Here is a 23038-nt window from a genome sequence, read left to right as displayed (position 1 = left end):
ATGTATGTTTGAGCCTCCCATTCATCTGTATGGGGTCTGGGTTCAGGTACCATTCCGGTACCTAAAACCAACTTTTTTTTAGATGTTCAGCCAAACTCGTCAGACCCAAACATCGACGGGTTCGCCCATCACTAGTTATAAAATTTTAAGAGGGCACTGAAGGTATTATTTACTTTACGAGGGGGCACTGAGGACTTTATTACATTATAAGGGGGCATTTGGGGCGTTATTACACTGGGAACTGAGGGCATTATTACATCATAAGGGGGCACTTGTAGCAATAATTTTTTATAAGGGGACATAGGGGCTGTTATTACTTTTTAAGAGGGTACTCGCTACAAAATGTCTTTATACGGGGGCACTGAGGGCATTACTACTCGATAAGGGGGTATAAGTACCATATATGAAGGCACTTGCAGCATTATTACTTGAAAAGGGGCACATAGTGCTTTTAAGAAATATTAGCTGATCATCTCTCAGAAATGAATGAGGCTCCTGAGATAAGTAGGGGACCCCTTCTTTAAAAGATGGTTTACCCCTTTAATTCTCACTTTTATGGTTCAATGATAAAAATAGCAAGTTTTTTTGATTCACTAAAAAAACAGAAATATTCTCTAGACCCATCAAAAAAAATGTCACTTTTGACTAAGGAATCTAGACGTCATCCATTTCTACATTTCTACACCAAGTCCATTTCGTGCCACATTATGTTACCTGTGGAGCTCTGTACCAGCAGACTGGTGACATACTTCTGACTCTTCTGTCCTGGGCGCAGGAAATACAGATCAGGAGAGAGTCGGATCTCCAAGGAGGATTTGTGGTAGTACCAGTGTATGATATTTATGGCTGCCTGGACTGCTAAGAACAGAAATAGAAAGAGCGACCTGAAAGAAAATCAAATGTCATGTAAAAGATTCTGTAGCCGTCCATCAAAAGCTGCAAATTACGCCATTGTCTTTTGGGTTTTTGTTTTTACGTCGTTCACTGTGCAGAAAAAATGACCTTGTAATATGATTCTACAGTTCAGTACAATTACGGCAATACAAAACTTGTATAGTTGTTTTTTTTTTATTATTTTAGTGAAGACAAAAGATTCCGAACGTCATTAAAAATTTGGTTAGCGTCACCGTTTTCGGAGACTTTTTTTGTATTTTTCCATTTGGGGGCTTGTTTTTTTGCTTGGCGAGCTGTAGTTTTTATTGTTACTATTTTATATATGACATTTTGATGGCTTTACATAGCATTTTTGGAGGAAGGTGCACTGAGCAAAAAAAAAAAGAAAAATGACAATTCTAGAATTATGTATTTTTTTTCTTTACAATACGGGTTAATTAACTTTATATTAAAAAAAAACTTTTACAGATGTGGAGATATAAAGTCATATTTTCTTTTTTTTGTTCTTTTATTTTTAAACTGGAAAACATGAGCTGATGCAAACTTTCATATTTTTTTCAATTTATATATAGTACAGACCAAAAGTTTGGGCACACCTTCTCATTTAAAGATTTTTCTGTATTTTCATGACTATGAAAATTGTACATTCACACTGAAGGCATCAAAACTATGAATTAACACATGTGGAATTATATATTTAACAAAAAAGTGTGAAACAACTGAAATTATGTCTTATATTCTAGGTTCTTCAAAGTAGCCACCTTTTGCTTTGATGACTGCGTTGCACACTCTTGGCAGACTTTTGGTCTGTACTGTATATATTGTAAGAGTCATGTCGGTCTGGTAGTCGGGGGCAGGTATATCTCGCCCAGGTATTTGTCCTATGTGAATTAGGCCGCTCAGTATCTTCAGGATACCGAGGGGTTAATAAGTGCAGGAATAAGGGTATGTGCACACGTCAGGATTTTGTCAGGATTTTCTCAGGATTTTGTCAGGCTTTTTCCTCAGGTTTTGTAGCCAAAACCAGGAGTGGGTGATAAATGCAGAAGTGGTGCATATGTTTCTATTATACTTTTCCTCTAATTGTTCCACTCCTGGTTTTGGCTTCAAATCCTGATGAAAAATCCTGACAAAATCCTGACGTGTGCACATAGCCTAAAGGCTGACCAGCTGGAGGTTTCAGGTGTCAGCCTGGGGCACACAGAATGCCTGTCTGTGTGAGACAAACGTGAGTGAGAGCTGTGCTCATGATCTGTGTAATGTTAGCTGGGAGGGAGAAGCCCCCCCAGTTGTTAGATAGCAACTTATTTGTTTAGTTAGCGCCGGACAGGCTAGGATTTATTTTTATGTTTTGTTTTCTGTATTTGCTTTCACTTTAATAAACCTGACCTGAGGTCAGTCAACTTGGAAACCTGCTGTCGCCTCAGAGTTCAATGCACAAACCACGTGACCTTTGGCCCCAGCAAAGGCGATCCCGGAGTGTTTTGTCACATTGTGGTGGAGAACGCGGGCAACGCGTGGCACAGGCGACAGTATGGAAGACGTGGTGAAAGCCCTAGTACAGTCCACTGCCATACAGCAGCAGGCCACTGCGGCACAGCAGGAAGCTAATCGCTTGATGGCCGCACAGCTGAAGGAGTTACTGGACATGACGGCTGCAGACCGCCAGCTTCTCCAACAGGTGGCGCAACGCTTGGTGAGCATACCTGAGGTTGACCCGGAAGCAGAGTCCAGGAGGATCCATGTGAGTCGATACTGGCAAAAGCTGACCGCAGAAGATGACGTCGAGGCGTACCTGACAACGTTTGAGCGGACAGCGTTGAGAGAGAAGTGGCCGAAGGAACGATGGGCCGATCTAATTGCTCCGTTTCTCTCCGGTGAGGCCCAAAAAGCTTACCATGACTTGGACCCGGAAGTTGCTCAGGACTTTGAGAGGCTGAAAGCTGAGGTCCTGGCCCGGCTGGGTGTGACGACGGCTGTCCGTGCACAGAGGGTGCATCAGTGGACCTATCAGCAAGATAAACCGCCGCGATCGCAGATGTTCGACCTGATCTACTTGATAAAGAAATGGCTGCAACCCGAGGTACTGACAACTCCGGAGATAATCCAGCGGGTCGTTCTGGACAAGTACCTGAGAGTACTACCACCGGCGCTGAAAAAGTGGGTGAGCCTAGGAAATCCCGCGACAGCGGATCAACTGGTGGACTTGGTGGAGCGTTATTCCGTGGCGGAAGGACTTCCTGATGATACCGCTACTACCCGAACTGTACCTCCTCCTCGTGGAACCGGTAAGACTGTTCCAGGGACTGCGGGGGAAGAAAAATGGCCAAAAACTGTGGGGGAGGAACACGGGACTGCTCGCACCCCGAGATCAAGGGTGTCGGACTCTGGTTTCAATAGGGGGCTTGTTAGGTGTTTCCGTTGCCATGAGAAGGGCCATGTTTCTGCGAACTGTCCTGTTACCACTGAACCCATGCAGTGCGACGTTACGGACTCTAAGAAACGCATGTCTTTGGTTACACGGCTAGTAAGTGTGAATGCGGGTCAAAATGATACAGTAAAACATCTGTGTGAATTGTCTGTAGATGGGAAAAATGTTGTGGCATTACTAGACTCTGGAAGTGTGGTGACTCTAGTGAAAGCCAGTCTGATAGCACGTCCAACTAGTCCGTCTGACAAGTTTTCTGTAACGTGTGTGCATGGTGACACCTGCTCATATCCTACAGCGGTCATATGTATCTCCACTCCCTACGGGTCTGTGCAACACAAAGTGGGACTCGTTCCCGCATTGTTACAGGATATAATCTTGGGCAGGGATTTTCCTCTTTTCTGGCAGTTGTGGGAGAATCAGTTGCTCCTTCACGGTAGCTGTGACCGTGAATCTTCTCCCATGCTACCTGGAGGTCCCGAGCTCCTGGAGGAGACCCCACAGGAAGATGCTGCTGGGGAGATTAGTGAATCTAACCTTCAGTACCCCTTCTCAGTTATGGCGGGGGAAACTGAGGAAACTGGGGAAACTCAGCGAGAGGCGGAGGCAGACAGCCATCCCGCACCCTGCCTACCAGATTTGGGAGTCCAGTTGGATGACTTCCACAGCGAACAAATGAAAGATCCTACCCCTGACTCAGGCTAGGAAAAATGTAAAAATGATAGCGTACCCGTAGAACCTGACACTAGGCTAGCGTACCCGTACATGGTTCTTGAAAATGATTTACTCTACCAGGTAGAAAAAAAAGGGGAAGACACTGTGCAGCAGTTAGTGGTACCCAAACCTTATCGGCGGAAGGTACTGGACCTGGCCCACGGACATATAATGGGGGGACATCTGGGGGTACAAAAAACCACAGAAAGAATATTGCATTGTTTTGTGTGGCCTGGAATACACAATGATGTGCGTAACTATTGTGAGTCCTGTCCAGAGTGCCAAATCTCGGCACCTAAACCTCGGTATTGTAGCCCTTTGGTACCCCTCCCTATCATTGGGGTCCCTTTTGAGAGAATTGGGATGGATTTGGTTGGGCCCCTTCCCCGGTCCGCACGTGGGCACCAACATATCCTCGTCATCATGGACTATGCCACTCGCTACCCGGAAGCCATCCCTTTGCGTAACACTGCTACCAAAACGATCGCCAAAGAATTGGTGCAAGTGTTTAGTCGGGTAGGAATTCCAAAACAGATACTCACCGACCAGGGGACTCCCTTTATGTCGAGGGTAATGAAGGAGCTCTGCAGACTCTTACAAATAGATCCGTTGCGTACATCTGTCTATCACCCTCAAACAGATGGGTTGGTTGAGCGGTTCAATAAAACCTTAACACAGATGCTCCGGAAGGCGATAGACAAAGATGGGAAGAACTGGGATTACTTGTTACCCTATTTGCTGTTTGCCATTAGGGAAGTTCCCCAGTCTTCCACAGGGTTCTCGCCTTTCGAGCTATTATACGCCCGTCGTCCCCGTGGACTGTTGGACGTCGCAAAAGAAACCTGGGAAGGTCAAGTCACTCCCTTTAAAACGGTGATAGACCATGTAACGCAAATGCAGGACCGTATTGCTGCTGTCATGCCCATTGTTAGGGAACATATGTTACAGGCCCAGGGAGCCCAGAGGCTAAGTTATGATAGAGGCGCCAAGGTCCGTACGTTTGCACCCGGGGATAGGGTGTTGATCCTAATCCCTACGGTGGATAGTAAATTTCTGGCGAAATGGCAGGGCCCCTTTGAGGTCATGGAACGAGTTGGAGAAGTGAACTATAAAGTGCACCAGCCTGGTAAGAGAAAACCAGAACAGATTTATCATGTGAATCTGATAAAACCCTGGAAAGACCGCGCTGCCCTAACAGCGGATCTGCCCCGTCCGGTTTGCTCACCAACCGTACCGGAGGTGCAGATTGCCGAGACTCTCTCTGAACGACAAAAATCTGAGGTTAAGCAGTTTTTGTTACAGAACCAACAGTTTTTCTCGGAAAAACCTGGCCAGACTAGGCTAGTGAAACATGAGATTGTCACAGAGTCTGGTGTCACAGTTCATGTGAAGCCGTACCGGATTCCGGAAGCACGCCGTGAAGCCGTCTCCCGGGAGGTGAAGGCAATGTTGGACTTAGGAGTCATTGAAGAGTCGCACAGCGCCTGGTCCAGTCCAATCGTGTTGATACCTAAGCCGGATGGCTCTATACGGTTTTGCAATGACTTTAGGAAACTGAATGCGGTTTCTAAATTTGATGCCTACCCTATGCCCCGGGTCGATGAGTTGATCGATCGGCTGGGTAAAGCCCGATACATTACGACCCTGGATCTAACAAAGGGGTACTGGCAGATCCCTCTGGCCGAGGCGGCCAGAAAGAAGACGGCATTTGCTACACCGGAAGGGCTGTTCCAGTATATCTACATGCCGTTTGGACTTCACGGAGCCCCAGCAACGTTCCAGAGATTGATGGATCGAGTCTTGAGGCCCCACAGGCAGTACGCCTCTGCCTACCTAGACGACATCATAATTTACAGCGTGGACTGGGAAGCTCACCTCCGGAAGGTACAGGCGGTGATTGATGACCTGAGAGACGCAGGCTTAACGGCGAATCCCAAGAAATGTCACATCGGCCTTGAAGAAGCCCGATACTTGGGCTACGTGATTGGCAGAGGAGTGGTTAAACCCCAGATCGACAAAATACAGGCAATTCAGGGCTGGCCGCAACCAGTGAACAAGAAACAAGTTCAAGCTTTCCTGGGCATTGCCGGCTATTATCGCCGGTTCATACCCAACTTTGCGGCCATGGCTACCCCCTTGACGGATCTTACCAAAGGGAGGGATTCCGTCATGGTAAAATGGACATCAGCGGCTGAAGAGGCCTTCCACAGTCTGAAACGGGCTTTGTGCTCTCAGCCCGTACTAGTGACTCCTGATTTCAGCAGCGAGTTTGTGGTGCAAACTGATGCTTCTGATACTGGTGTCGGAGCTGTACTTTCCCAGGTAAGGGACGGAGTCGAACACCCGGTCCTCTACCTCAGTCGGAAACTGAATGTACATGAGCAGAGGTATGCCGTGATTGAAAAAGAGTGCCTAGCCATCAAATGGGCTCTCGACTCCCTCAAGTATTACCTGGCAGGTAGGAAGTTTAGGCTGGTCACGGACCATGCCCCTCTCAAGTGGATGCATCTCCACAAGGACCGTAATAGGCGGGTAACCCGGTGGTTCCTTGCCCTGCAGGCTTACTCTTTCACGGTGGAGCACCGCCCCGGGATGCAGATGGGGAACGCTGATGCCCTGTCCCGAGTACACTGTTTCGAGAGTATTCTTGCTCGACCTGAGTGGTCTGAGCAGGGGGGGAGGATATGTAAGAGTCATGTCGGTCTGGTAGTCGGGGGCAGGTATATCTCGCCCAGGTATTTGTCCTATGTGAATTAGGCCGCTCAGTATCTTCAGGATACCGAGGGGTTAATAAGTGCAGGAATAAAGACTGACCAGCTGGAGGTTTCAGGTGTCAGCCTGGGGCACACAGAATGCCTGTCTGTGTGAGACAAACGTGAGTGAGAGCTGTGCTCATGATCTGTGTAATGTTAGCTGGGAGGGAGAAGCCCCCCCAGTTGTTAGATAGCAACGTATTTGTTTAGTTAGCGCCGGACAGGCTAGGATTTATTTTTAGGTTTTGTTTTCTGTATTTGCTTTCACTTTAATAAACCTGACCTGAGGTCAGTCAACTTGGAAACCTGCTGTCGCCTCAGAGTTCAATGCACAAACCATGTGACCTTTGACCCCAGCAAAGGCGATCCCGGAGTGTTTTGTCACAATATATATACACACACATACATATCTATATATATATAATTGTCTACGGGGTACTTCCGTCTTTCTGTCCTCAACTTCCGTAACGGAAATCCCACGTCGCTGATTGGTCTCGCCAGCTGCCTGTCATGGCTGCCGCAACCAATCAGCGACGGGCACAGTCCAATTAGTCCCTCCCTACTCCCCTGCAGTCAATGCCCGGTACCCGCATACTCCCCTCCGGTCACCGCTCACACAGGGTTAGTGCCAGCGGTAACGGACCGCGTTATGCCGCGGGTAACGCACTCCGTTATCGCTGCTATTAACCCTGTGTGTCACCAACTTTTTACTATTGATGCTGCCTATGCAGCATCAATAGTAAAAAGATGTAATGTTAAAAATAATAAAAAAACAAAAAACCTGCTATTCTCACCCTCCGTAGTCCGCCGAGGCGCAAGCGGCTCCCGCCATCTTCCGTTCCCAGAGATGCATTGCGAAATTACCCAGAAGACTTAGCAGTCTCGCGAGACCGCTAAGTCATGTAGTTAATTTCGCAATGCATCCTGGGAACGGAAAATGGCGGCAGCCGCGCGCGCATCTCCAGAGCATCGATGGATCCCGGCGGGTGAGTATATAACTATTTTTAATTTAATTATTTTTTTAAACAGGGATATGGTGCCCACACTGCTAAATACTACGTGGGCTGTGTTATATACCGCTTCGCTGCTATATACTACATGGGCAGTATTATATACTACATGGGCAGTGTTATATACCGCGTGGCTGCTATATACTACCTGGCCAGTGTTAGATACTATGTGGGCTGTGTTTTGTACTGCGTGGGCTGTGCTATATATTACGTGGCCTGTGTTATATACTACGTGGCTGCTATATACTGCGTCGCCTGTGATATATACTGCGTGGCTGCTATATACTACCTGGGCAGTGTTATATACTACATGGGTAGTGTTATTTACTGCGTGGCTGCTATATACTACATGGGCAGTGTTATATACTACATGGGCAGTGTTATATACCGCGTGGCTGCTATATACTACCTGGCCAGTGTTAGATACTATGTGGGCTGTGTTTTGTACTGCGTGGGCTGTGCTATATATTACGTGGCCTGTGTTATATACTGCGTGGCTGCTATATACTGCGTCGCCTATTATATACTGCGTGGCTGCTATATACTACGTGGGCTGTGTTATATAGTACGTGGGCTGTGTTATATACTGTTTGGCCTGTGTCATATACTGCGTGCCCACTGTTATATATTGCGTGGCCTGTATTAACGCATCGGGTATTCTACAATATGTATGTATATAGCAGCCACATAGTATATAGCACAGGCCACGTACTATTTGTCTGCTATATACTACATGGCTCCTATATACCACGTGGCCTGTGCTATATACTATGTGGCTGCTATATACCTACAAACATATTCTAGAATACCCGATGCGTTAGAATCGGGCCACCATCTAGTATATATATATATATATATATATATATATATATATATATATATATATATATATATATATATATACACACCGGTCCGGTTCGGGGCCTCCCATCTTCTTACGATGATGTCCTCTTCTTGTCTTCACGCTGCGGCGCAGGCGTACTTTGTCTGCCCTGTTGAGGGCTGAGCAAAGTACTGAAGTGCGCAGGCGCCGGGAAAGGTCAGAGAGGCCCAGAGCCTGCGCACTGCAGTACTTTGCTCTGCCCTGAACAGAGCAGACAAAGTACGCCCGCGCCGGAGCCACAGCGTGAAGACAAGAAGAGGACGTCATCCTATGAAGATAGGAGGCCCCGGACCGGACCGCGGCGCCCATCGGACCGGACCGCAGCGGGAACGCCACTGGGTGAGTATAATATAACTTCTTTTTCTCATCTTTTAGGTTACATCAGGGGCTTATCTACAGCATTACAGAATGCTGTAGATAAGCCCCTGATGCCAGTGGGCTTAGCTCATCTTCGATTTTGAGGGTGACAGGTTCCCTTTAATAGGCTCTCAACTGTAAAGGCGACCCATTGGCACTTTGCAATTGCCTTGTGCATGGCAAGCACAACAATTTAATTGGCACTGTCAAAGACGAAGCTCAGCTCTGGTCGCTGCTGATAGAAGCAGGTGCTGGCAGTATAAAACAGCCAGCTCCCGCCGTGTATGGAGGATGTGAAAGGTGGGTGGTTTGCTTTCTCAGAATCAGCTACAGATGAGAAAAGACTAAATTAAACTTATGACAGCATGGTAGAACAGTGACCTAATAATGTAACAAACTATGCCAGTACTCACACGTATCGAACAGACTTGGTTTCTCGGCGCAGATTACGGAAGTGTAGCTTAGCTATAGTGGCGACTTGCTGCCTCCACAGTGCTCTGCCGCTGACGGTGCACGGGTGGGATTCGGGCATGGTCAGCAAACCCTGATCAATCTCCTCTGTGGATTTCCATTTCCCGTCATCTTCTATTCTCCTTGTGAATATACTGTTATCTGTGAGGAGTAATAGCGAAAGTGAGCTGTAAATATATAGAGGAGGACCTGCCTCCAGAAGCGGCGAACTATTATTATAGTGGAGAGAAGTTGTCAGCTGCCATGAGATGACACAGGGCATCGGGATAATACCTGGCCTGGCTCTTAAGTAAAATTTAAAAAGGTATAGTAAGCCCCCCCCCATGTTTCCTCAACCTGAAATGGCTTGTAAAAATTTAAATATTAGTTAGCAATCATTAACCACCAGACTCATTGTAAGACCCCAAACCTGCTGCAAAAGGTAGCAAACCCCAGACCAAACTCCTACGTTAACAGATGCCAATCAGGACCCTAATTTATCAAATGCCAGACCAGACATTTAAATTGGCCTCACTAAAGACCAGACCCCATAAATATCAAACACCAATCTAGATCCCTAAATTATCAGACCCTTTAATTATTATAGCCCAGAGGAAGCTCATAATTATTACGTCCCTTATTTAACAGACCCTACACCAGACCCCTGAATAATCATAACCCAACACAGGCTACCAAATTATTAGACCCCCCCCATATCAGCTATCACCTATCCACAGGATAGATGAAGACTTGTTGATCGTGGGGGTCCGATTGCTGGGATCTGCACTGATTGGGGCTGTGCTTGGCTTTTTTCCACCGATCAGCAAGTTATCAACTATCCTCTGTAAATTTATTAACTTCATTTTACTGGACAATCCCTTTAATGATCACACTTTTATTTCTAATCAAGAAACGTTTATTTAACCCTTTCACGACCTTGGGATTTTCCGTTTTTGTGCTTTTGTTTTTTGCACGCCTTCTTCCCAGAGCCAACTTTGTTATTTTTCTCATCAATATAGCCATGTGAGGGCTTGTTTAGTTTTTTTTTGCGGGACAAGTTGTACTTTTGAATAGCACCATTGGTTTTACCAAACAGTGTACTGGAAAACAGGAAACAAAAATTCCAAGTGTGGTAAAATTGCAAAAAAAAGCGCAATTCCACAATATTTTTTTTTAATATGTTCACTATATGCTAAAACTGATCTGCCATTATGATTCTCCAGGTCATTACGAGATCACAGATACCAAACATGTCTAGGTTCTTTTTTATTTAAGTGGTGAAAACAAATTCCAAAGATTTTATTAAAAAAATAAAAAAAAAAAAGGCAAAATTTTCTGAGACCCATAGCGTCTCCATTTTTTGGAATGCGGAGTTGGGCGAGGGCTTATTTTCTGCACGCTGAGCTGACGTTTTTATTGGTACCATCTTGTTTTGATTGCCTGCTTTTTCATTTTATTGGAATGTTGCCTCAACCTAAAAAAGTAATTCTGGCATTTTTATTTTTTTCTCAGTATGCCATTTACTGATTGGATTAATTTAGTTTATATTTTGATAGATCTTGGGTTTTTGAACGCAACGATACCAAATGTGTATTTATTTTTTTGTTTTATTTTGAATGGGGCAAAATTTTATGATCAGACTCCAGAGGAGACCCCTTTAAAACCATAGCTTATAGCAGACCCTGTAATATTAGACCCCAGACTACACTATAAGAGCCGAATGTAGACCCCATCATTATCAGACTCCAGGCCAGACCCCTAAATTAAAAGATGCCATTTTAGGCCTCTACATTATCAGTCCCCAGACTAGACCATGTGATTAACATAGATCAGAGAAACCCCCTTAATGATCAGATCCCTAAGTGATCAAACCGTAAATCGAACCCTTAAATTACCAGACCCTAGAGCAGTCCCCTATATGGATCCCAGACCAGCCTCAGTCGTCTTCACTTCTAGGTTCAGCTTTGCCGAAGCCCACAACACTAATTGAGTCAGAGTCCCCGGTCTTGAGGCCTGAGCATCCTGGCAGCTTTAGGTCCAGCAGTAATCACTACTGATTATTGACCTGTATGATCTCCATCAATGTCTGCTTCCAATTTGAAGAAGACGTCTTCCAGCGTGGTGATAGAAACGCCATACGTCATCACTCCTAAGCTGCAATCATTGTCCAGAGCAGAAAACAATCCTGAAATACAAAATCATTGTTATTGGTTAATGTAGGACCCCTACCCCTATGTCATTTATCGGAGCCTCTCCCCACATACACAGAGCCCACAGCAGACAAAATGAAGAGAAGCTGCTACAGGCTTTACGTCTGTAGCTGTTTCTTCTATCATCCTTCTCCTGATGCTTCATAATACACAGGAATCCATCTTACATAGCTTCATATCACCCCTCTGTTTACAGTATCCCCCCACATCGTGGTATTTCCCAGCTCAGAGGCAGGAAGTCTCACACAGTTGTCTAGATACTAAGACAGCGGAGAGCCGTTTCCAACCTCCTTCTTTTAAAGGGACAGAGCCGTTATTACTAAATTGTGAGAAATTTTATTTAGCTTTTCCAAATTATATATATTTCATAAATGTTTATTATATTTGTCTTCTTTTAACTCATGGAGTTTCCCAGGATATGATGAGTCTTCTTTAAAGTTTTATCTCTTTCCCCCAGGTATTCTCCCCTATCTCTACAATATCATCTGGCCTTTAAGTATACTCTCCTATAGTATCAACCTCGCCATACCATCTCCTCTCGTCTATATGATTTTCTCAGCAGTATTGTCTTTCCTCCCCTTTAGTATTGTTTCTCCCACTTCTCAAGTATCATCTCATTACCATCCTCCATTAACTATCATCTCCTCATCCTCTATGCCCTCTTCCTGTATAATCCCCCCTCAAGTAACACCTTCCCCATTCCAGTACCATATCACCAACCAAGATAATCCCCACAGGATTGTCCCTGCTCCAGTCTAATCTCCCCACCTGGTATCATCTCTCACCATTCCATAGTATGATCTCCCAATTCAATATCCTCCTCCTGTATAATCCCCTTCAAGCGTATCCCGCATGATAATCTAAGACTATCATCCTCCATAATCTGAACCTCTCACGCCCGTCTCCAAGACTTTTCTCATGCTGCACCAATTCCCTGGATTACACTACCTCGGACAAACTGGTTGGTCATAATCATCTGGTTAATCATGTTCCCCAGTGTACCTGGAAATATGTCCACATCTTTCAGTGGCAGGGTGTAAATGAGGGAATTCTCCGTCTGCAGCATTAACGTCGCCCTCGGGATATGCTGTGAGATCAGGGATGAAATTGCTTCTATGTTACTGGACGGTTTTATGTCCATGCTAAGGAGACAGAGATTGGCTTATTGTACGAAACAAAATAAAATCAAATCAGGAAAAAACCCATCAAAATTGAAATTACCTTAAGCGGTAGCCGACACCCCATTTACTCTTTAGGAAGAGAGAGGATCCCACGCATTTTAGGGTTCCTTGTGATATCACAGCCTTTCGGTCTGAAATAGAAGAAGGTGGTAGCGTTACAATGTCAAAACCTAGAATAAAAACAATAAAGAGGTACATTGCAGTAAATAAGTAATATTGGTAGTACCCATAAATAACATAGGGTACTTAGTTGGAACTACTTTGATATAAACAAGCATGAAAGATAGCCCACTTCGACAAGGTGAACCCCAATCAGGATGGTCCCTTAGGCCGGCCTCACACTCAGCGTATGTAAATACGGTCCGTTTTTTACGGCCGTAATACGCAGAAAAGTACCCAAAATAGTGATCCGTATGTCATCCGTAGGCAGGGTGTGTCAGCGTATTTTGCGCATGGCATCCTCCGTATGTAATCCGTATGGCATCCGTACTGCGATATTTTCTCGCAGGCTTGCAAAACCGACATCTAATGGATTTATGTGCTCAAATGTTCGTTAAAACATATATACAGTGTATATATATATATATATATATATATATATATATATATATATATGTCATTGACACACATATATATATATTCTGTATTTATATTTAATTCAGCGTGATATATGTGAAAAGCCGGTAATTCAATTGCCGGCTTTTCATTTCTTCTTCCCAAAGCCGACAGGATATGAGACATGGTTTACATACAGTAAACCATCTCATATGCCCTTTTTTTTGCATATTCCACACTACTAATGTTAGTAGTGTGTATGTGCAAAATTTCGGTGCTGTAGCTGCTAAAATAAAGGGTTAAATGGCGGAAAAAATTGACGTGGGCTCCCGCGCAATTTTCTCCGCCAGAGTGGTAAAGCCAGTGACTGAGGGCAGATATTAATAGCAAGGAGAGGGTCCATGGTTATTGCCCCCCCCTGGCTACAAACATCTGCCCCCAGCCACCCCAGAAAAGGCACATCTGGAAGATGCGCCTATTCTGGCACTTGGCCACTCTCTTCCCACTCCCGTGTAGCGGTGGGATATGGGGTAATGAAGGGTTAATGTCACCTTGCTATTGTAAGGTGACATTAAGCCAGATTAATAATGGAGAGGCGTCAATTATGTCACCTATCCATTATTAATCCAATTGTATGAAAGGGTTAAAAAACACACACACACACACACACACATTATTAAAAAGTATTTTAATGAAATAAACACACATGTTGTTTTAATATTTTATTGCTCTCTCAATCCACCTGAAGACCCTCGCTTGGCAAAATAATAAACCATCAATATACATACCTTCTGATGAACTGTCACGTCCCACGAAGTAAATCTATCTGAAGGGGTTAAATCATTTTAACTCATGAACTGGAGCCTTGGAAAAGTTCCCACGCTCGAGTTCATATGAGTTCATCCAGCAGAGGGCGCCTCACCGCGACTCAATGTAAGTACAGATCACCCAGCTTTCCTTTCAGCACCGGGGTTTACAGGCACGAGCGAGTGCTTTAGCACAGCTCCTGCCTGTAAAATTATTTAACCCCTTCAGATGAATTTACTTCGTGGGACGTGACAGTTCACCAGAAGGTATGTATATTGTTGGTTTATTATTTTGCCAAGCGAGGGTCTTCAGGTGGATTGAGAGAGCAATAAAATATTAAAACCTGTGTGTTTATTTCATTAAAATACTTTTTAATAATGTGTGTGTTTTTTAACCCTTTCATACAATTGGATTAATAATGGATAGGTGACATAATTGACGCCTCTCCATTATTAATCTGGCTTAATGTCACCTTACAATAGCAAGGTGACATTAACCCTTCATTACCCCATATCCCACCGCTACACGGGAGTGGGAAGAGAGTGGCCAAGTGCATCTTCCAGATGTGCCTTTTCTGGGGTGGCTGGGGGCAGATGTTTGTAGCCAGGGGGGGGGGGCAATAACCATGGACCCTCTCCTGGCTATTAATATCTGCCCTCAGTCACTGGTTTTACCACTCTGGCGGAGAAAATTGCGCGGGAGCCCACGCCAATTTTTTCCGCCATTTAACCCTTTATTTTAGCAGCTACAGTGCCCAAATTTTGCACATACACACTACTAACATTAGTAGTGTGGAATATGCAAAAAAAAAGGGGATATGAGATGGTTTACTGTATGTAAACCATGTCTCATATCATGTCGGGTTTGTGAAGGAGAAATGAAAAGCCGGCAATTGAATTACCGGCTTTTCACTAACACCGCTGCGTATTTCTCGCAAGTCACACTGCTGGTCCGTGTAGAGTCCGTATTTTTCTCGCCCCCATAGACTTTCATTGGCGATTTTTTTGCGCAACACGGTGACAAACGCAGCATACTGCAATTTTCTACGGCCGTACAAGACCGTATATTACGGATGCGTAATATACAGCAGATATGAGCTGGGCCATAGAGATTCATTGGGCCGTGTGTAATGCGAATTTTACGGACGTAGTTTATGCGCTCATACGTCCGTAAAACTCGCTAGTGTGAGGCCGGCCTAACTCTGATAACTCATCTCGCCATGTGCCAGCAGACGTTAAAATAGACAAGTCCTGGGCCCGACTGTGTTTTGCACCATCTATGGAAAGCTTCATAGACACCTTGCCAAGGTGGGATGGCTCTTGCAATCTTTTTATGCTAGGCTTATGCACCCACACATTGCAATTATACCATCAAGTATGCTGGCCCAGGTTTTCAGTTCTGTGTCACATAGTCAGTTTGTTATAAAAACTAGGATAATAAACTTTTTTCCGTGGCTGCATGAGGACTTACTTTTTACAAATTGTATTTTGTTCAGAGTGGTTTAGGAGTACGGGTTTTGTTTTTTTTGGTTTTTTTAATTTGCGGAATTTTTTTTTTCTTTTAACTTTGCGGTTTATACAGAATATCCTCTTAAATTAATTCTTAGGGTTATTACATGTAAGTGAATTTTTGTGAACTTTCTTCTTTTTTTTACATCTTTATTTTACATTTTTATTATATTGATATTATGAGAAAAAGAAGATTTGCAGGACTCTGGTCCAGCAGTCACTTCAGTAGCCTGTGGCTGCTAGACCAGAGCCATGCAAATCTGCTCTTACCTGTCCCCAACGCCTCTTGTGATTTGCTGGCTAATTAGAAAAGGCGCCAAGGATCCCGGCAGGAAGGAGGAGGCTCGTAGGGCTCTGGTCAGGTGGTCACCATACACATAATATAGAAGGCTTGCCCCACCAGGATCAAGTTCAGACTCTTATGTGTATGGAGAACCCTAATGTGCCATAACAGCAGTGTACTAACAACTCTTGGGTCCTTTCTACATCCTCACGGCTGAGAGCACAAGAAGGCACACCATGAACTTGTCCATGACCCTAATCAAAGGAAGCAGCCACCTTTGATCATTCAGTAGTAACTATTGACCAAAGTGATCAAAAAGTTAAATGGAGCGGATCACAACATACTCTAATCATGGACATTACAGAAGAAGCTTAGCTCGTACATCGCCTTAAAAAAAGGGCCTCTGTAATATCCACATTGGTAGAAGGTTAAACCTCACCTAGAGCAAAACGGAAAAGTGAAGTTGCATGCCTTTTTACAAGAGGAAAAATATGGGGGTAACATGAATGGTAAGCTTTATTAACAGCCAGGTCAAGAAAATTGCATAACTCGCATTTTCCATCCATGGAGCCACGTGGGATACACAAGAAAGTGCATGCAGCCCCTTCACTCCTGGACACTTTTTTTCTCGCTTTTTTTTTCTTCCATGAGCCATAACTTTTTATTTTTCCATTGATATATCCGTATGAGGTCTTTTTTGTTGTTGTTGTAGGACTTGTACTTTTGAGCGTCACCGTACATCGTATATCAACGAAAAACTGGTAAAAGTTGGTTGTCAGAAAGAAAAAATGCGACTCTGTCTTAGTCTTTGGGGATTGCTTTCATGGCATTCATTGTGCAGTAAAAATGTTTATCGTATGAGTTATGTATTTTTAGATGTTAATAGACTTTTTTGGACGCCGCGATACCAAATATGTATATTTTTCATTTACCCTTTTTTTTAACAGCAGCATATAAGTGATTAAGCAGCAGAGATGAGAGCTAGCTCCGGTCACTGATGTTAGAGGCAGGCGCTAGTTGTCTAGCATGGCTCCAGAGCCCATCCCAAACATCCGCTGAGCCCATATGAATTTATTTACATTATATAGTCGCAAAGATGTTAATTCCTAACTTCATAGATAGATATTGTTGGATAGAGCTATTATTTTTAATTTTGCAACCATTCTTGAGTTAGCACCTTTTATAAGTTTACAGCTAGTTGCCTAGGAGACCGACCACCGCCGCTGACTTGTCTGACTTGTGAGCACTGTGCTGAAGGTTAAAAGACACCAACACACTTGGGTAATCCTGAGGAGCTGCAGAACAGAAGCTAAAAGAGCTTGTAAAGGCTGCATATGTTCTACTGTCCAGCAGCGATGGTCGGTCTCCAAGGCAACAAGCTGTAAACAAAAAAAAAGTGCTAATATCTCAGGAAAGGCTGATCATTTTATGAAGCAGTAAACTGCAAGTTTGCTTGTATTTACAAGTACTACCCGACAATACCTACTTCTGAAGATGGAAATAACTCTTAAAATCAGTAATTAGGAAGTCTGGAATAGGTTGTGCAGAAATTCTATAGCGGTATAGATGCATATTCATTCATCCACCAGCCTCTATGATGAGGAAATGACATGTTTTCTCTTATTACAGTGATAGGAATTACTGGAAACAGGTAACAAAGGGGGTCTACGTGGGAGTAATGTAATATAATGATACGCGAGTCAGGGTATAATTAGAGGGAAGTGGCGATAATTGTAAGGTGCAGTTCTGCTGATACTAATAACAGGCGGATATATGGGGGAAGCGTGTGAAACTGTAACTTATAAGATTAGCGAAATGTTTAACATATCACAAATGATATCCAACACATAAGGCAATGATATTATGGTTTCGCTATATCCGTGGTTGTTATGCTTTATTCCTATACAGATTCTTATGTAGTGAAAGACGTGTTACATGACTGATAACTGCGGAAAATAGCTGAAAAGAAAGCGTTTAATAACTTTTCAGGTTTAACATATGTTTCTCGAAAAGTTTTAAAACTTTTTAACACACTTGCATTATTTCAGTTATTTTTTTTCACTTTTCTTTTTTTGTCTTGTGGCATTTGTTGAACTTATTATGTGTCAAATTCTTCAGAACGACGCACGTGATTAATGACTTTTGAGCAAATTAAAAAATGGTCCTTATTTTTGCCTTTAAATGGAATCTGTCAAAAGGTCTCTACTATGTAATCTGAGAGAGGCATGATGTAAAGGGCAGAGACCCTGATTCCAGCAATGTGTCACTTACTAGGCTGTGTGTTCCTGTTTCAATACAATCAGTGTTTTATCAGCAGGAGATTATGCAAACACTTGATAATCAGATTGAAAGGATGCTCTGTGAGGTTCTCAGTTGCAGATAGGACCCCCTAATGTGCAGCCTTACCTTACTAGACATAGTAGAAAAGAGAGAGCGGGCTGAAGATGCAGCGCTGACATGTAAGTGATACTAATAACCTCCTGTAATCGGACACTGATGGAGATATATTGAAGATGTATCTGATGGCTTTCATGCCCAGAAGTAATTATAGATGCTGGTAGCATGATGAACGCAGAGAACGCTGATGAAAACAGTGCTGAGCTGGGCTCCGCAGACCAAGGAATTACCCAGGAAGAGGGCAGACATACACCATCCTCCTACCATTACAATATACACTCACCGGCCACTTTATTAGGTACACCTGTCCAACTTCTTGTTAACACTTAATTTCTAATCAGCCAATCATATGGCGGCAACTCAGTGCATTTAGGCATGTAGACATGGTCAAGACAATCTCCTGCAGTTCAAACCGAGCATCAGTATGGGGAAGAAAGGTGATTTGAGTGCCTTTGAACGTGGCATGGTTGTTGGTGCCAGAAGGGCTGGTCTGAGTATTTCAGAAACTGCTGATCTACTGGGATTTTCACGCACAACCATCTCTAGGGTTTACAGAGAATGGTCCGAAAAAGAAAAAAAATCCAGTGAGCGGCAGTTCTGTGGGCGGAAATGCCTTGTTGATGCCAGAGGTCAGAGGAGAATGGGCAGACTGGTTCGAGCTGATAGAAAGGCAACAGTGACTCAAATCGCCACCCGTTACAACCAAGGTAGGCCTAAGAGCATCTCTGAACGCACAGTGCGTCGAACTTTGAGGCAGATGGGCTACAGCAGCAGAAGACCACACCGGGTACCACTCCTTTCAGCTAAGAACAGGAAACTGAGGCTACAATTTGTACAAGCTCATCGAAATTGGACAGTAGAAGATTGGAAAAACGTTGCTTGGTCTGATTAGTCTCGATTTCTGCTGCGACATTCGGATGGTAGGGTCAGAATTTGGCGTAAACAACATGAAAGCATGGATCCATCCTGCCTTGTATGGAGCATCTTTGGGATGTGCAGCCGACAAATCTGCGGCAACTGTGTGATGCCATCATGTCAATATGGACCAAAATCTCTGAGGAATGCTTCCAGCACCTTGTTGAATCTATGCCACGAAGAATTGAGGCAGTTCTGAAGGCAATAGGGGGTCCAACCCGTTACTAGCATGGTGTACCTAATAAAGTGGCCGGTGAGTGTATATGACAAGTCGTAATCAGCAAGAAATCTAAGGCTGGTTTCACATTTGCGTTTTTTGCCGCTGCGTTTTACCGCAAAAAAAAGCATGCGTTTTTTCCCCCTATATTTAACATTAAAAACGCATGCGGTTTTTTTTGTATGCGTTTTGCCGCATTTGACGACTCATTCGTCTTTTCTATGCTTGCGTTTTGTTGCAGAAATGCAACATGTAGTAATTTCTAGAGGCTTTTGCCGAAAAAAAACGCATGCGTTTTTTTGCGGCAAAAAAAAGTATTGCTGTCTATGTAAACGAATGCGTTTTTAAGCACATGCGTTTGGTTGCGTTATAAACGCATGCGTTTCAATAGAAAAAAAACAAGAATACACACTGATAAGCCACCCCCCACCATCAAGGTGATAAAGGGATCCAAACCCTAACCCTAACCCTACCCCTACCCCTAACCCTAAAGCCGGTAATTCAATTGCCGGCTTTTCATTTCTCCAGCCTAAACCCGACATGATATGAGACATGGTTTAAGAAAAAGTTCCCAGGCTCGAGGTCATATGAGGACATCCAGCAGAGGGCGCATCACCGCGACTGAAGGTAACTATAGGTCATTGACCTACATTACCTTCATTCCCCGGGGTTTACAGGCATGAGCACAGCTGCATTATAGCAGAGCTCCTGCCTGTAAAATATTTTAACCCCATCAGATGGATTTACATCGTGGGACGTGACAGATCATCGGTAGGTATGTATATTGTTGGTTTATTATTTTTCCTTTGTTACAGAGCGAGGGTCTTCAGGTGGATTGAGAGAGCAATAAAATATTACAACAACCTGTGTGTTTATTTCATTAAAATACTTTGTAATCATGTGTGTGTGTTTTTTTTAACCATTTCATACAATTGGATTAATAATGGATAGGTGTCATAATTGACGCCTCTCCATTATTAATCTGGCAAAATGTCACCTTACAATAGCAAGGTGACATTAACCCTTCATTACCCCATATCCCACCGCTACACGGAGTGGGAAGAGAGTGGACAAGTGCAAGAATAGGCGCATCTTCCAGATGTGCCTTTTCTGGGGTGGCTGGGGGCAGATGTTTGTAGCCAGGGGGGGGTGGGGGGGGCAATAACTGTGGACCCTCTCCAGGCTATTGATATCTGCCGTCAGTCACTGGCTTTACCACTCTGGCGGAGAAAATTGCGCGGGAGCCCACGCCAATTTTATCCGCGATTGAACCCTTAAATTTAATAGCTACAGCGCCGAAATTCTGCACATACACACTACTAACATTAGTGTGGAATATGCAAAAAAAAAGGGGATATGACATGGTTTACTGTATGTAAACCATGTCTCATATCATGTCGGGTTTAGGCAGGAGAAATGAAAAGCCGGCAATCGGCTTTTCTGCTATATCGCGCTGAAGTAAATATAAATATATATATATATATATATATATATATATATATATATATATATATATATGTGTCTCAATGACACTGCATGAGAAAATGCATACGTCTAATAAACGCGTTTTTGCACGCGTTTACATGCGTTTTTCACCACCTGCGTTTGCGTTTTAAACGTTGCGCTTTTAAACGCAAATGTGAAACTAGCCTAAGCCAGAGAATTGATGAACTAAATAGGGAACATTTAAAGCACATGAGCCTGTTGACTTCTATGGAGAAAAATCAGCACCCAAAGACGTCGATCCCTGTGGTATAATAGTGCAGCCTGATGAATGAATGGTGTCTACCTGCATAAAACACTTACGTTTTCTTTATAAAGGGTGCAGCTCAGCGTACATGAAGTGCAGCTGATTGAAGGAGGGGTGCTGGCTGTCACACTCCCATTGATATGATATTGATAATGCATTCCTGGATAGGTCATCAATATCATAGAGCCTGGACTACTCCTGTAATGTCTTCTTTCATGGTACTATGGGCCGCTTGCCTACCTGCCAGGATGTCTGCTTCCTCCATACAATGGGTGCTAAACACAATCACGCTGTTGGTTTTCCTCTTTTTCAGTACATTCCACACAGTATAACGTGAACATGAGTCCATGCCGGCAGTGGGCTCATCCAGAAGAAGCACCTGCAGGAAGCAAGAGAGGTCTCAAGCCCAAAGTACAAGAAGGGAGCGCAATAGCTCCCGGCTCTGTCATTAGTGATCTGTCCAAAATACAAGAGGATGTGGTTTATACACCTTATCCTAAGTTACCTCCTGTATTATACTCCAGAGCTGCACTCACTATTCTGCTGGTGGAGTCACTGTGTACATACATTACATTACTGATCCTGTACTGATCCTGAGTTACATCCTGTATTATACTCCAGAGCTGCACTCACTATTCTGCTGGTGCAGTCACTGTGTACATACATTACATTACTGATCCTGTACTGATCCTGAGTTACATCCTGTATTATACCCCAGAGCTGCACTCACTATTCTGCTGGTGCAGTCACTGTGTACATACATTAGTTATCCTGTACTGATTCTGGGTTACATCCTATATTATACCCCAGAGCTGCACTCACTATTCTGCTGGTGCAGTCACTGTGTACATACATTACGTTACTGATCCTGTACTGATCCTGAGTTACCTCCTGTATTATACCCCAGAGCTGCACTCACTATTTTGCTGATGCAGTCACTGTGTACATACATTAGTCATCCTGTACCGATTCTGGGTTACATCCTGTATTATACTCCAGAGCTGCACTCACTATTCTGCTGGTGCAGTCACTGTGTACATACATTACATTACTTATCCTGTACTGATCCTGAGTTACATCCTGTATTATACCCCAGAGCTGCACTCACTATTCTGCTGATGCAGTCACTGTGTACATACATTAGTTATCCTGTACTGATTCTGGGTTACATCCCATGTACTGCAGAATTATATTTTACCTATACAGACTATATAGCTGAAATCTGCCAGGATTTCCAGCCTGCTCAGTGTCTGCAGTATGACCTGCATCGTGTATGTGGTTCCTTATCTTTTCAGGATGACTCTTCCTGTAATACCTCTACGTCAAGAAGACGCAGAACTTGTGGCCGCTCTCTATATTTAGAGGCATTGATGAAATAATGTGAGGTGCGGAATGAAGCAGATCGATTTCCCTATAACCAGTGATGAAATATTAATGGATGTCTGCACATTACCTTGGGGTTACCCAAAATAGCAATGGCCACGGCCAGCTTTCTCCTCTGCCCTGCGTTGAGTCTCTTCACTTGGTTGTGCTTCACTGCCTCCATATCCAGATCATGAAGAACCTTATTAATCTAAAGTGTAAAATTTCGGATGTCAGTGTCATTAGTACAGTAAGACTCCTTTAACCCCTTCTCGCCACAGGACGTACATGTACCTCCTATGTCGTGTGCACACAGTGGGCTCAGGTACCGAGTGACTACCGTATAAAGTGGGTGCCGGCTGTC

General features: G+C 43.9%; 1 protein-coding gene across 4 annotated transcripts in view; it reads right to left on the bottom strand.

Moving 5' to 3' along the window:
* The window catches only part of ABCA5 (ATP binding cassette subfamily A member 5), a 172155-nt gene that overhangs the window by 70615 nt on the left and 78502 nt on the right, over window positions 1–23038 (bottom strand). For all 4 annotated transcript variants that reach the window (XM_077253455.1, XM_077253451.1, XM_077253452.1 and 1 more), the window contains 7 exons: window positions 22766–22885; window positions 21553–21691; window positions 12921–13011; window positions 12702–12841; window positions 11555–11674; window positions 9453–9651; window positions 715–884 (listed from right to left, as the gene is read on the bottom strand). In XM_077253455.1, the coding sequence (XP_077109570.1) occupies window positions 715–884; window positions 9453–9651; window positions 11555–11674; window positions 12702–12841; window positions 12921–13011; window positions 21553–21691; window positions 22766–22885 (979 nt within the window). The remainder of the gene's footprint in view (window positions 1–714; window positions 885–9452; window positions 9652–11554; window positions 11675–12701; window positions 12842–12920; window positions 13012–21552; window positions 21692–22765; window positions 22886–23038) is intronic.

This window comes from Ranitomeya variabilis, chromosome 4 (assembly GCF_051348905.1).
Source record: "Ranitomeya variabilis isolate aRanVar5 chromosome 4, aRanVar5.hap1, whole genome shotgun sequence".
Classification (NCBI taxonomy): Eukaryota; Metazoa; Chordata; class Amphibia; order Anura; family Dendrobatidae; genus Ranitomeya; species Ranitomeya variabilis.
The sequence above is the reverse complement of the archived record's forward strand: the minus strand, read 5'-3'. Positions and strand labels throughout refer to the sequence as shown.